Below are 14,254 nucleotides of genomic sequence, written 5' to 3'. Positions count from 1 at the left end.
AAGATGATGATGATGATGACGACGATGATGACAAAGATGACGACGATGATGATGATGATGATGATGATGACGACGACGATGACGACGACGATGACGACGATGACGATGACGACGACGACGATGACGACGACGACGACGATGATGACCACACAGGTACGTTACATCTGTTCACTTAAATGATGCTGCATTCTTTATCCACCTTCCCTCGCCATCATCTTTGTGTGACCCTAACCCCACTCCTCTCTGCCTGTCTGAAACTATACCAGAAGAGAAAGGGAGAGGGGAGGGGCTTAGCCACACCTTGGCCACTCCCCTCTCCTTACCTCTCCCTGCCCTGCAGAACCTCTCCTTGTCAGTTAGTTCTCTGCTCCGCCTGTCACTCAGTTCAGCTGTCCAATCAGAGTAGATATAGGAAAAGAGACTAGTACACAAGTCCCTCCTTCACGCCTTTACAGCTGTCCATTACCTTTGCTGTGTCTGTCTGACTCTCTCTGTGTTCTCTTCCCTGCTTAAACAGAGTTATGAACACTCTGGGGAAATTGAACTGGCCCGCCTGGAGTCCCAACTGTGTGTCATCCTTCGTACAGTAGATATGAACCTGGGGACTACAGAAGCATTGTAATGATGAGGAAAAAGGAAAAAAAAATACATATTTAAAAGTAACAAGAGACTTGATAGAGTCAGTCATCGGATCATAATAAAATTCAGATCTTTTGATTTGTGTCTTGTTTGAAATAATGGTTTCTTCTTTTTCACTCCGTCCTTCCTTTCTCACGGTTATGGATTGGATTGACCTGTATTTGTGTCTCCTCCATGCTAACCTACAGAGAAAGAAAGAGAGACAGTGATGTAGAAAGAGGAGGCTTGATAGAGATAGACAGACAGACATGAGGTGGAAGGGGTGAGGGGAGGCACATGAGGGCTAAAGAATTCATTAATTTAGTAGATAAGAGTAGTAAGGAGTGGTAATTGTAAAAGCGTCGATAGAGTTTCTCTCTTTCTCCACATCTCTCAATCTCTCTCTTTCCCTGTAGAGCTTCCTTCTTTGTCACTGTATGTTGAATAGTTCCAATGAAATGAATGTACTGTATATGCAACCCTGGTCTATGTTTTTACATCATRTTTGAATGCATATTAATAACACATCTGTGAATGTATCCATTCATATTTTGTAATACTCACTCAAGCGGTTCTCAGACAATTATATTTGTACAAAGATAATCATTCATGCTGAGAACAGAATCTTCCGTTATTTTCTGAAACTAATTTTAAATATTTATATGGCCATTAGTCATTTTTCACTTCAGAGAGTATAATTGGAATATAAATGATTCTGATAATACATTCATTTGTATAATTGGGTATGATACCACTTTAGTTAGATTGTATGTCAGATATCAGAGATTTTTTGATGACGTTCGCTACACCAGATCAAGCAATGTTTGTGTGGGCTACCTCTAGCCTGGTACTCAACGTAGATGTTTTTCATATTTTGGAGGGAAAAAAATGCATTGGGGAAAAAAAWAAATATATCTGTTTTAGGTAGTCAACTGACAAGAGATGACAGTTACTCCAGGAGTTTGAGTCTGCTCTTATTTTTATGTGGATTTTATTTATTTATTTTTCGTTGACTGTGAAACAACCCCTTTCTGTGAAAACTGTGACAAAATATCACCTCTGATCYTGTCTCTCTAACCCTACTTTCAATCATAGAATAAATCAATTGATCATGACGAGTTATATGGATGTACTTCTGTTGTTGCCTGGAGTCATGGGTTTGGTGACTGACTACATGCATGGAGTACGTCTGTGTAGTATGAAAAAGGTGGGAGTTAGTACTGAAAAAAGTCTGTTTGAGACAAATGAACAGGAAAAGTTAAAACGTTCATCTTAGTGTGGAATGGTTTATTGTATGGTCATACTGAGTGTGAACCTATATATATCTTTAAAATGATTGGACTTTTCTTTACGGGCGTTTGTGATTATAATCTACCTATGTGTATTTGTATGTACAAAGCTTCTGTGAGGTAGTCTGTACATTGTACTGGTTTGGGTATGTGGTTAGAATTTGTGTCTGTCTACAGTATATAAGCGTGTAAAACTAGTGTGTGCATGCGGGACTGTATGTAGGAAATGAGTTTTGTACAGTATGAATGAACTCTACACTGCCATTCTGTTACACTTGCTATACAAACAAAAATGCATTAATTAACACTATCACAGAACATTTACAGATACACACATACGTGTTAGGATGGAAATGAACAACTTATTTTACAGAGGCTGACGGTAATAACGACGATGATGATGATGTGCCGGCTGCAGCTGATGATAATGACGATAATGACGACGACGATGATGATGATGATGATGATGACGACGATGATGACGATGAAGAGGAGGAAGATGATGGTGAACTGTATCACAAAGGATCCCTCTGTTCATACTGTGAATACTGTGAGGTAGGTCTCACCATCTAGATAGAAACACAAGTTTAGTGTTTGTGGATGTGGATGTGGTTACATTTATTGGTAAAACAATTTGCACCCTTTTAATACGTTTTCCCCATCCTTGTTAAAAATGGCAAAAATTCTCTCTCCCTCGCTCTTCTTTTCCCTCACCTTTTCCCTCTCCCTCTCTCTCCCTCCCRATCTCTTTATCTCTCTCTCTCTCTCAGCACTGTGACACCTGCGACAAGTGCCCATGTGCAGAGGGAGATGAGTCTAAGCACTGTGACACCTGCCAGGTAAAATTACCTTCCCATTCAACCACTAGTAACCTACACTKTCAGAAAAAAGGGTTCCAGAAAAGTTATTAAGCTGTCCCTGTAGGAGAACCCYTTCTTGGTTCCAGGGAGAACCCTTTTTTGGTTCGAAGGAGAACTGTTTTGGGTTCCAATTGTAGAACCCTTCCACAGAGGGTTCTATATGGAATCCAAAATGGTTCTACCTGGAACCAAAAAAATGGGTTCTCCTACAGGGACAGCCGAAGAACCCTTTTGGAACCCTTTTTTTCTGAGAGTGTAGACAGCATGAAAATGTGACGGACTGGGTTTTGAACCCAGGTCATCTGTGCACCACAAGACTGTGCATTATAATTAGCTTGGGAAGTTAACACAAGTCTTCAGGTCCTAGGCAAGGTTACAACAGAGCCAGTTAATACCTAGTCTCTCAAAACTCAGGGAGCTCTCTACGCTTCGCATGCTCCATACAGCGGTTGTGAGAAGAGACACTAGTCAAAACCAAGCTGACCAAATCATTATCAAACCTCACTGTTACCCTTGAACTAAGCAGAAATCAGATATGATCTAGATATGGTGACTTGGGCAGAGCCTTCCTTTGGCATGCAAGCTTCTACGCAGTGCAGCTGTCTACACTGAAATACATCKTGACAACCACATAACTCTGTTATGATTACTACTGCATCGTTTGTAATAATCAGGACAATGGCTGTAATCGGGAAAGTGGCTGGTGAGAGGGTTGTAAAACATGATGATGCCTGTGACTGTAGGACTGGGTGACTCTTGAAAGATAATTGATAGTYGGCTTCACTTTTTATCATAACGATGATTTGACTCATTTTGCGTTRGCATGCTCCTCAGAAGTAGGAAGCTGATCTTAATATTCTGATTTTTGACATCAAGAGGGCTGGTTATGATGCAATGACAAAGTCAGATCAGAGAGGCTCCTCCCTCCAGTTATGTCCTATGATGTTATATACTCCATTATTTCTTATCCTTCTCTAATGGCTTACCCTTTTCCTGCTTATTTCTTTAGATCTGCAACTTCTGCTACGTGTGTCCCGTTTGCAGCACTCTTTGCCAACCAGGTAAGACAGGGGTGTGGGACTGTTTGATAAAGAATGATCGTTTGAACTGCTTGCAAAAAAACAGTTGAGATGTCATTAGCCGCTATTAGAGGCATGTTTGAGCTTGAAAGCKAGGCAGCAGAAACATCAGGTTCACTGTATGTTTTTAATTCCCAAGGTGGTTTTCTGGACGAGCTGACTGGATCAATCTATAAGTAAGACACAGTTACACGTTCACAGTGACATAACACCTTTTTMAATTCCTCAGTGGGAGCTGTCAACATTTAATTTMACACAGAATTACGTTTATTCTCAAAATGACAAATAATGTCTATCTGCGGAATTCAGTTACTACAAGGAGCACCCCACATGAAACGGCCATTAGCATTGCTTCACTAKATGCCGTGCCCACTGCCATTGAGGCTGCTTGTAATAGTACGGCCCGTATCGTATGGATGGAGAAACAATTATKKACACAATGTGGAAAGATGTCTTCGGCTACACACATATCAAAACAGACATTAAATGGCAGCCATTAGTTAAAAATAGTTATGTTTATTTCACAGTYACATGCCAATTAGCTAAAATTACTGCCTTCGGGAAGCTCAACGACAAGCAAATGACACCGGTGTTGTATCGAGGTGCCTGCCGACCTAAGGTGCTTCCCACTGGGCAGCTGWATCAGTACATCGGCACACAGTGTCTTGCGCCCCCGCCTGCCGAGCACTGTTTTCTCGCAGTTATTTTAACGTTACGGCGAGGGAAGTAGCTAGCTACAGTGCTTTCAGAAAGTATTCATACCCCTGTGTTAGAGCCTGAATTCAAAATGGATTAAATTGATTGTTTTTCTCACCCATCTACACAACATACCCCGTAATGAGAAACTGAAAACATGTTTTTAGAAATATTTGCAATTGTATTACCATGAAGTCCAAGGAACTGTCCATAGATCTCTCAGATAGAATTGTGATGAGGCATATATCTAGGGAAGGGTATAAAACTATTTCTAGAGTGTTGAAAGTTTCCAAGAGCCCAGTGGTCTCCATCATAGGGAAATTGAAAAAATATGGAACTGCCTAGAGGTGGCTGTCTGACCAAACTGAGCAACCGGGCAAGAACGACCTTGGTCAGGGAGGTAACCAAGAACCCAATGACCACTCTGACAGAACTACAGAGTTCCTTGGCTGAGATGGGAGAACCTGCCAGAAGGACAAGAGTCTCTACAGCACTACACCAATCTGGGCTTTATGGGAGAGTGGCCAGACAGAAGCCACTCCTGAGACAAAGGCACATGACAGCACGCCTGTAGTTTGCAAAAAGGAACGTGAAAGACTGAGATCACAAGGCAAAAGATTCTGTGGTCTGATGAGACAAAAATGTAACTCTTTGGTCTGAATGCCAAGCGCTATGTCTGGAGAAAACCAGGCACAGCTCATCACCTGTCTAACACCATACCTACCGTGAAGCATGGTGGGGGCAGRACCATGCTATGGGGATGTTTTTCAACAGCAGGGACTGGGAGACTGGTACGAATAAAGAGGAACAATGAATTGAGCCAAATCCTTGATGAGAACCTGCTTCAGAGTGCAAACTACCTTAGACTGGGGTGAAGATTCACATTCCAACAGGAGCGTTAACTTAGCAAAGTTTGAGAAAAGCTGCAAGGAAGAATGGTAGACAATTCCCAAATCCAGATGTGCAAAGCTAATACAGACGTGCTCAAGACGACTGAAAGCTGTTATCGCCACCAAAGGTGCTTCTACAAAATATTGACTCAGGTGTGTGAATCTTAGATAAATTAGATATTTTTGTATTTCTTTTTCAATAGATTTGCAAAAWTGTCTAAAAACATGTTTTCACTTTATCATTATGGGGTATTGTGTGTAGATTGGTGAGAAAAGATATATAGTTCGCAAATCCAAATGGCAAGCTTATCATACSCAAATTCACATGCACATCACCCTGTGATCCTTTCAATAGGCCTACCTGTGTGAGTAGAAATGTGAAGACTGACGCGCAGTAAAATCAAAGATTGATGGAACATAAACCAACCACTTGTCTCCCTTTATCCGTTAGGACTGTAGCCGACGTCTTCGAAGCTGACAAATAAGCTCCCTGCCGCCACCATGTGGCCAAGGAAGATACTGCAACCAAGGGATTGTATTCACTGTCATTATTTTCACTTTTAATAAGTTATAAGTTATTTTTCTGTCTTTTTTGTTGTTGACTGAGAACACCACAAACATGCACACTGGATATAGAGATATTGGATATATTGGATACACATATTGGATATAATGGATAGCCTATAGAAGTTGTAATTGAGCTATTTGTGTATAATTGTTAGATGACAGGTTCATGGTATTCTTCTCAGGAACATGCATTCATATTTTAAAGTCATATCTGTGTTTCTTAAACACAGTGGGGTTGTATGAAATAAACTAAAAGGGGACGTTTTAAACATTTGTGCTGTAATGTTTTTATGTGCACTGTCATATCAAATGGAAAATGCAGCTAGAATTAGGTTATAATAGAACAAAGTATATTGGCAGWTATGAGCAAACATGGGGTATTTTATCGTTTCAGCTTCAATTGGAAGATTCATATTTTGTAATGGGGAATATAAGCATAGAGTGTAAATTGTTGACTGTCATTGAGTAGAATTTACAGTATATACTAAACAAAATATAAATGCAACATGTTGGTGCCATGTTTCATGAGCTAAAATAAATTATCCCAGAAATGTTACATACGCACAAAAAGTTTATTTCTCTCATATTTTGTGCACAAATTTGTTTACATCCATGTTGGTGAGCATTTCTCCTTTGCCAAGATAATCCATCCACCTGACAGGTGTGGCATATAAAGAAGCTGATTAAACAGCATGATCATTACACAGGTGCACCTTGTGCTGGGGATAATTAAAGGCCACTCTAAAATGTGCAGTTTTGTCACACAACACAATGCCACAGATGTCTCAAGTTTTGAGGGAGCATGCAATTGGCATGCTGACTGCAGGAATGTCCACCAGAGCTGTTGCCAGAGAATTGAATGTTCATTTCTCTACCATAAGTCGCCTCCAACGTAGTTTTAGAGAATTTTGCAGTACGTCCAACCGTCCTCACAATCGCAGACCATGTGTATGGCAGAGTGCCCCATGGTGGCGGTGGGGTTATGGTATGGTCAGGCATAAGCTACGGGCAACGAACACAATTGCATTTTATAGATGGCAATTTGAATGCACAAAAGGTATCAAAAGGAATTTTAAAGGTATCTGTGACCAACAGATGCATATCTGTATTCCCAATCATGTGAAATCCATAYAGTAGGACCTAATGAATTTTTATTCAATAGACTGATTTCGTCATATGAACTGTAACTCAGTATAATCTTTGAAATTTTTGCATGTTGCGCTTATATTTCTGTTCAGTATATTTCTTTGTTCTTCACAGGTCAACATAGTTGTGGTCGAATACTATTACTGCATAACATTTGAACATACCTCTAATATACACTACCATTCAAAAGTTTGGGGTCACTTCAAAAATTCCTTGTTTTTGAAAGAAAAGCTAATTTTTGTCCATTAAAATAACATCAAATTTATCAAAAATACAGTGTAGACATTGTTAATGTTGTAAATGACCATTGTAGCTTGAAACGAAAGATTGTTTATGGAATATCTATGTAGGTATACAGAGGCCCATTATCAGCAACCTAAACTAATCCAAGTTAGCTAATCCAAGTTTATRGTTTTAAAAGGCTAATTGATCATTAGAAAACCCTTTAGCAATTATGTTAGCGCAACTGAAAACTGTTGTTTTAAAGAAGCAATAAAACTGGCCTTTAGACGAGTTGAGTATCTGGAGAATCAGCATTTGTGGGTTCGATTACAGGCTCAAAATGGCCAGAAAAAYTGTCTTTCTTCTGAAACTCGTCAGTCTATTCTTGRTCTGAGAAATGAAGGCTATTCCATGCGAGAAACTGCCAAGAAACTGAAGATCTTTTACAACGCTGTGTACTACTCCCTTSACAGAACCGCGCAAACTGGCTCTAACCAGAATAGAAAGAGGAGTGGGAGGCCCCYGTGCACAGCTGAGCAAGAGGACAAGTACATTATAGTGTCTAGTTTGAGAAACAGACACCTCCCAAGTCCTCAACTGGCAGCTTCATTAAATAGTACCCGCAAAACACCAGTCTCAACGTCAATGTCAACTCTAAACAATGAAGAGTTTAATTCCAAAACGCTATAGATTTTCTGAAATTAATAAAGAGATTGTTGTGTTTTTTCAAAATCTAATCGGGCATGACATGTATTTGTTTAATWTCTATCAKTTGATGGTTTCATTTCAGAGAGACAAATACATGTTTAATAAAGAACTATACAAATGATACATTTGTGACAAACATTTTTTAAATGTAAAAAAAAKAAAAAAACAATTCAATACAGTAATATGACATCTGTATGTAAAACATTTACATTTGGCGTTTTAGTAATTTAGCAGATGCTCTTATCCAGAGTGACTTACAGTAAGTGTTCTCATTTGAGACAACTACAGCTAGTTGAGKCAACCACATAACCCTAACATTACATGTACAGTGCCTTGGGAAAGTATTCAGACCCCTTGACTTTTTCCACATTTTGTTACATTAKAGCCTTATTATAATATTGATTCAATATTTTTTCCCCTCATCAATCTACACACAATACCCCACAACGAGAGCATAAACAGCTTTTTAGACATTTTTGCAAATGTATAAACATTTTAAAACAGATACCTTATTTACATAAGTATTCAGACCCTTTGCTATGAGACTCGAAATTGAGATCAGGTGCATCCTGTTTCCGTTGATAATCCTTGCGATGTTTCTACAACTTGATTGGAGTCCACCTGTGGTAAATTCAATTGATTGGGCATGATTAGGAAAGGCACACACTTGTCTATATAAGGTCCCACAGTACACTGTGCATGTCAGAGCATAAACCAAGCCGTGAGGTCTGCATACACGGCGGAGCTGATGGCATTACAGTGGGTTGAAGTCAAGCCAGACAGAGTACCCAGCTAGCACATAACATTCTGAGAACCATATGTTTCTTAGGGCTTGGTGAGAGCGTGTTTGACCTATGGTTATTTTGCATACAACCTTCCCACAACATTCTGGTAATGGTYCAGGATAGTTGCTTGGCATTGGAACYTTCTCAGTGKATTTAAGGAACTTCACAAAGTCATGTTCTCAGAACATTATGAAAACTTTCCATAAAAAACGAAAACATTCGTAACATTCAAAGAAAGATCTAAGAATGTTATCTAAAAACATTTACATGCTGTTCTCAGCATCAATAAAACTCTCTCTATCRTCTCTTGTTAACTGTGTTCACCTTGTTGGCTGTGCACACTAATTGGCCACACCTGATCTTAATAAGTGTTTGTATTCTTTGAAATGGGGCACATTTGACTAGAATAAAATGAACAGCTTTGTATGAGTTWWAAAAAAACGTGGTACAGTAGCTCCATCCTGGTGTTGCAGTAGACTAATTCCATGGATAAAGAACAGAAGACGTAGGTTCGAATTCCACTGACGCTGTGCCACAATAAGAAAMAAATATGTTTGCATGATTAATACCTAAGCAAATTAATCTCCATGTATCCTATCTGTTCAAAACAGAAACTAAGCTAGCAATGATGTAAAGAAATCTCAAAATAACCTTCACATATCGTTCAAAACAATCACAACATTTAGAGAATGTTCCTACAATGTTATTTAATTACCTTCAAATAACTTCAAATGTACATTCTCAAAACGTTATTAAAACTGATGTACTGGCTAAACACCCTTAGCAGTGACGTGGTGGACATTGAAGTTTCAATGAGCAAGGCAGCGGCAAAAGGCCTGATGTGGTGGTGGTGCAGAGATGGTAGGAGCAGTGTAACAGAGACCCTAAGGGCAGGCATCTATTCCAAGTACAGAGGAAAGTCATGGAGGGGCGGACGGCAGGAAGAGACAGAGGAGAGGAGCCATCTTTACAAGATTAAGGGTGGGACTCAGCCAGTTGAATAAGAAGTTAAATGTGATAGGAAAGCATCCAACAAGAAGGTGTGATTACTGCCAGGAAACAGAGGAGCATGTGCTGATGGAGTATGAGAGGGAAAGAGAAAGAATATGTGCTTCAGTAAGGTGGGATTTTTAGCATTCATAGCCATGGTTATCAATTGTACTGCAGAAATGGATCGGAAGTCACAGAAAAGAGGTTGTGGTGCCAGCGGCAGAGAAGTACTTGGGATTGCGAGGATTTACTGCKGAACAGTTGCAAGGGGTGTGAAGTGGTAGTGTTCTGTCCTCTCAGACCGTTGGATTAGATGTGGTTAAATAGTGGAATGGGGGTATTCTTTTTTGGGGGGGAGCTTTAATAGTTGGCTGGGCAATTTTCCTTTTTCCCAATGTTGTATTACCATATCAATAATTTAATGTAGGTAGGCCGTGAATGCCATCACACACCAGTACAGTAGGTGGCGGTGTATGCACCAAAATTTGGATGCGATCCAACAATCAACTCATGAAGAAGACGACTCGAACAATTTTCACCGACGTACCAACATCCGCAGGATTGACTTCGCTAGAAACGGACACYGTATTGTAAACACACATATTGTTTATAAAGAAGCTATTTTTATAGTATTATTGTTCTTTAGATTCAGCTACTACTCAGTTCCATGCAAAGAGGGTTATTATTTGTTTGTTTTTTACTATCAAAGCTTGCTGCTAACGTTTGGTCGTGGGACCAGTTGGCGTTGGTTAGCGTTATCGTTGGCTAGCTAAGACTTGCATGTTAACCTACATGTTTTCTGCTAGCTAGCAAGTTGTTTAACGTTAGATAACTAGTATTTTTAAAGTGTTTTTCCCCCTAGCGGACAATGACTCGGCATGGGAAAAATTGTACGGCAGGAGCCGTTTACACCTACCACGAGAAAAGGAAGGACACTGGTGAGTCTTTGCAACGTTGGTTAACGTTAACTATTCATGCCAGCTAAGCACCATCTGCTCTCTCTTATCTAGCGGCATCGGGTTATGGGACGCAAAGTGTGCGTTTAGGAAAGGATGCCATTAAGGATTTCGACTGCTGTTGCCTTTCTCTCCAGACTTGCAGGGACCCCGTTGTAACGTAAGCCGCAATCCCCTTGTCTCACACAAACACATCATTGTTGTGTAACTCGTTAATACCAGTTTGTGTGTCGTAAAAATGATGTTAATGTTGTATCTCCAGTCCAGATGGATACTTGTATGAAAAACAGGCCATCCTGGAGTACATACTCCACCAGAAGACCGAGATCGCCAAGAAAATGAAGGTAACTGGCTTTTCTATGGTCCTGTTTGGGAAATAGTACAGAAAACACAGACTAGTTTTAGCTATATATATATATATATATATAATTAAGGCCAATCAACCCACCCATACTTGACCATGGGATTGTTACGTGTGTATTTAATTGTGTACATAATCCTTTAACAAAACCAATGGTTGTAGGATGGTCAGAGAAAAAAGTGAAACAAAATCTGGAAAATGTAATCACTTAAGCTAGGCTGGATTCTGTGCAAGAATTAAGGCTCACTTTCCCGTTAGACTCTTATATTTCTTCTCGAATCCGCAGGATATAAAACAATATAAAGGTAAGATGGATATCGATTTTGAGACATGACATTTAGAATTGTAGTATACATTTTTCTCTGAAATGTCAATGGAGCACTGAGCGTATACCAATTTATTTATTTTTTCAAATCCCTTTACATTTTGATTTGGCTCGTGTCATGTTAATTTAGCTTCTTGCGACCCTCTGATGTAACTCTGAAGATGACAACCACAAAATGTAAAGTCCTCAAGTTGTTAATTAGAATCCTGTACCGCTATGTCAACAGAGCTCTGTGCTTATTATRGGATATATTAGGTTACAAAATCTTTTTTTWATTTTTATATCATGTTAATGATATAATTCATAAGGCTGACGAATATGATTATTCAGGMTCTGAATCATTCAGTGTAGTCTTTCTAACATATCATTAACATGATACAAAAAAAAGTTTAATTTTGTAACCTAATACATCCGATAATAAGCACCGAGCTCTATCTGTCTTCATCTGACCCTCTCACTGTCCATCTTAGGCGTACGAGAAGCAGAAACAGACTCAGAAGAGTGACAGTCGTCTGGAGTCTAAATCTGAGGAGAGGGGGATAGCAGAGAGGTTCAAGACCCGGGAGAACAGCATCGTGTCCAAACCCATCAACCCCTTTACCTCTGGTAAGTGTGTGTTTGTGTGTCCACTAGCTTGGAAAGGACGTAGGACAGAGAACAGTAGATTGAGTTAACCTATCTCTTCAGGCCAGGCCAAAGAGTCAGACAGCCAGAGTGTTGCGGGTACATCAGCCAGTACATCAAAAGCCGAGTCCTCTGCTCCTGCCGCCGGCACTGGCTCCTCCCAGACCCTGCCCAGCTTCTGGATCCCCAGTCTCACCCCAGAGGCCAAACCCACCATACTCAAGAAACCTGTGAGTGAAAGCCAAAGTCCTAAAGTGTTGACTTACCCCTTGCCCTTATCCCACATTTTCACTCTCTATTTCTTTCTCTTAATTTCTCTCATTCAACACTGCTGTCTGGTCACTTGTTTTCCTTTACTGAGGATCTGACCTTTGTGTCCTAGGGAAACAATTGTTGACTCTTCCACTGCCAAGAGCTTGTTAGGTTTCTTGTCCAAATGTCAATGTCATTGCACTCCCTGTGTCTGTCCCCTCTCTTTCTCCATCTCMCCGTTATCTCTCTGAGGTCAGCTTGTCCCCAGGTGTTTGATCTGTTGGTCTTTCCTTCTCCACCATACACCCAACATACATTTGAGCTATTTCAATGAGTTTGTGCAAAGCAAATTATTGACCCAATAAAGGGGYGTTCAAATTCAATCATCGCTCGCTCTCTCCCCCTCAGAGTAAGACGGTGGTGTGTCCCATGTCTGGCCGGCCTCTGAAGATGAATGAGCTGACCAACGTACACTTCACTSCTCTGGACCCCAGTCTGGGCCGGGTGGCCCTGCTCGCACGCCAGGTCAGTGCCTGACCACACCACAACCTCTGCACACTGTTACACATTGTTATCTCTAGCTCCATGCATCTCCCTCTTTTACATAAATAGTTGCATTCATGAGTTTTCTTGACAAGTGTCAATAAAAAAATAAGGTCCGCCAAAGTAAAAACCTGCGCAAAAGGAATTTATGATTGCTGTAAATACAGAAATGTTTTGCTCACTGGGAAATAAATGTACAACTAGTCAGTGACTGTTTGGAGTTTGTGATAGCAACTATATAAGCTTATTACAGTATAGACGCTATGTCCTGGGATTTCCTCTGATCTATGTAGAAAAACCCCTTACCTTCTAATGATGCTTGTGAGCATCCTAGAGCAGAGCATGTTACAGGTTCATGCTTTTCATAAATGGTGTGTAGCTCAAACCATTCGGACTCTACAGATATTTTTGTAAAAGACCCAGCCCCATCGGGATCCGCCCTTGTCTCACAAACACTGTTCTAGCTCAGCCCCCGTTAATCACACAGGCTAATGGTTGGTATCTACAGATGCAGAAGAAATAGACAAAGCCAATACCCAGAAGTATATAGCTCAAACACAGAATTTTTAAAAGGGGTTAGAAATCTCCAAAAACCTGTCGGCGTTACAGTGGGACTCATTGGGTCATGTTGTTTCCAGGAGAGGTACCTGTGTGCTGTGACTAAAGACACTCTGGGTAACAGTGTCCCCTGCTCCGTTCTCAAACCCTCGTAAGTATACCCCTCTTCGGTTCCTTTATTTACTGGACCACCTCTCTTTACATCAAGCCATCCCTACTACCTCTCCTCGCTTCTTAAATATCTTTCTACTCCCCCTCTCAGTGGAGCGGTGGTGACTCAGGAGTGTGTGGAGAGGCTGATCAGGAAGGACATGACGGACCCGATTACCGGAGACAAACTCACAGAGAAGGACATCATCCCACTACAGAGGGTGAGTGTTGGAGAGTGTGTTCGAGTTTAAAAAAAGAGTATACGTACAGTACATGCAAGACCGAGCAAGGTACTTAGTTTGTAAGGGTATTTGAAGACCGCRTGATGTTAATGCTGAAATAATATTTTCAATTTTTTTCCTTCCCAGGGTGGAACTGGGTTTGCAGGCTCTGGAGTGGGACTGAAAGCTAAAGAGGCTCGACCCGTAATGATGGTGTGATGGTTCAGAGATGATAGTCAACATGACAAAGGCGTGTACATGCGGTTATCTGTTCTCGTATGGAGTCTGAGAATTCCAACTGCTATTTTGAAGCTTTGTCACACACACTTATAAAACAGGGCTCTATTCTGACCTATTTTACAAGAAGCACATAGGTGAACACGCTAAGAAACTTAGGAGGTAAAATGAGGTATT

At 40.5% G+C, this 14,254-nt stretch overlaps 2 protein-coding genes across 5 annotated transcripts; both read left to right on the top strand.

The window, feature by feature from the left end:
* Window positions 1-3: 3 nt before the first annotated feature.
* LOC139022648 (hepatitis A virus cellular receptor 1-like) lies at window positions 4-6,555 on the top strand. Its single transcript, XM_070433668.1, has 6 exons — window positions 4-153; window positions 2,281-2,462; window positions 2,678-2,746; window positions 3,777-3,828; window positions 3,986-4,022; window positions 5,884-6,555. The coding sequence occupies exons 1-5, from the start codon at window positions 4-6 to the stop codon at window positions 4,004-4,006; spliced, it is 474 nt and encodes a 157-aa protein (XP_070289769.1). The 3' UTR covers window positions 4,007-4,022; window positions 5,884-6,555.
* Window positions 6,556-10,336: 3,781 nt separating this feature from the next.
* nosip (nitric oxide synthase interacting protein) lies at window positions 10,337-14,222 on the top strand. 4 transcript variants are annotated; one of them, XM_024013533.2, is made up of 10 exons: window positions 10,337-10,440; window positions 10,713-10,788; window positions 10,861-10,966; window positions 11,069-11,150; window positions 11,963-12,098; window positions 12,180-12,346; window positions 12,777-12,893; window positions 13,550-13,620; window positions 13,732-13,840; window positions 13,988-14,222. In XM_024013533.2, the coding sequence occupies exons 2-10, from the start codon at window positions 10,719-10,721 to the stop codon at window positions 14,057-14,059; spliced, it is 930 nt and encodes a 309-aa protein (XP_023869301.1). In that variant the 5' UTR covers window positions 10,337-10,440; window positions 10,713-10,718; the 3' UTR covers window positions 14,060-14,222. The 4 variants fall into 4 exon arrangements, with proteins under 4 accessions (XP_023869301.1, XP_023869303.1, XP_070289766.1 ...); XM_024013535.2 differs by having other exon boundaries at window positions 10,348-10,435; XM_070433665.1 differs by having other exon boundaries at window positions 10,380-10,440; window positions 10,698-10,788.
* Window positions 14,223-14,254: the final 32 nt, after the last annotated feature.

This window comes from Salvelinus sp. IW2-2015, linkage group LG20 (genome assembly GCF_002910315.2).
Source record: "Salvelinus sp. IW2-2015 linkage group LG20, ASM291031v2, whole genome shotgun sequence".
NCBI classification, from domain to species: domain Eukaryota; kingdom Metazoa; phylum Chordata; class Actinopteri; order Salmoniformes; family Salmonidae; genus Salvelinus; species Salvelinus sp. IW2-2015.
Note: the sequence above shows the minus strand (reverse complement) of the source record. Positions and strands in the feature narration are given on the sequence as shown.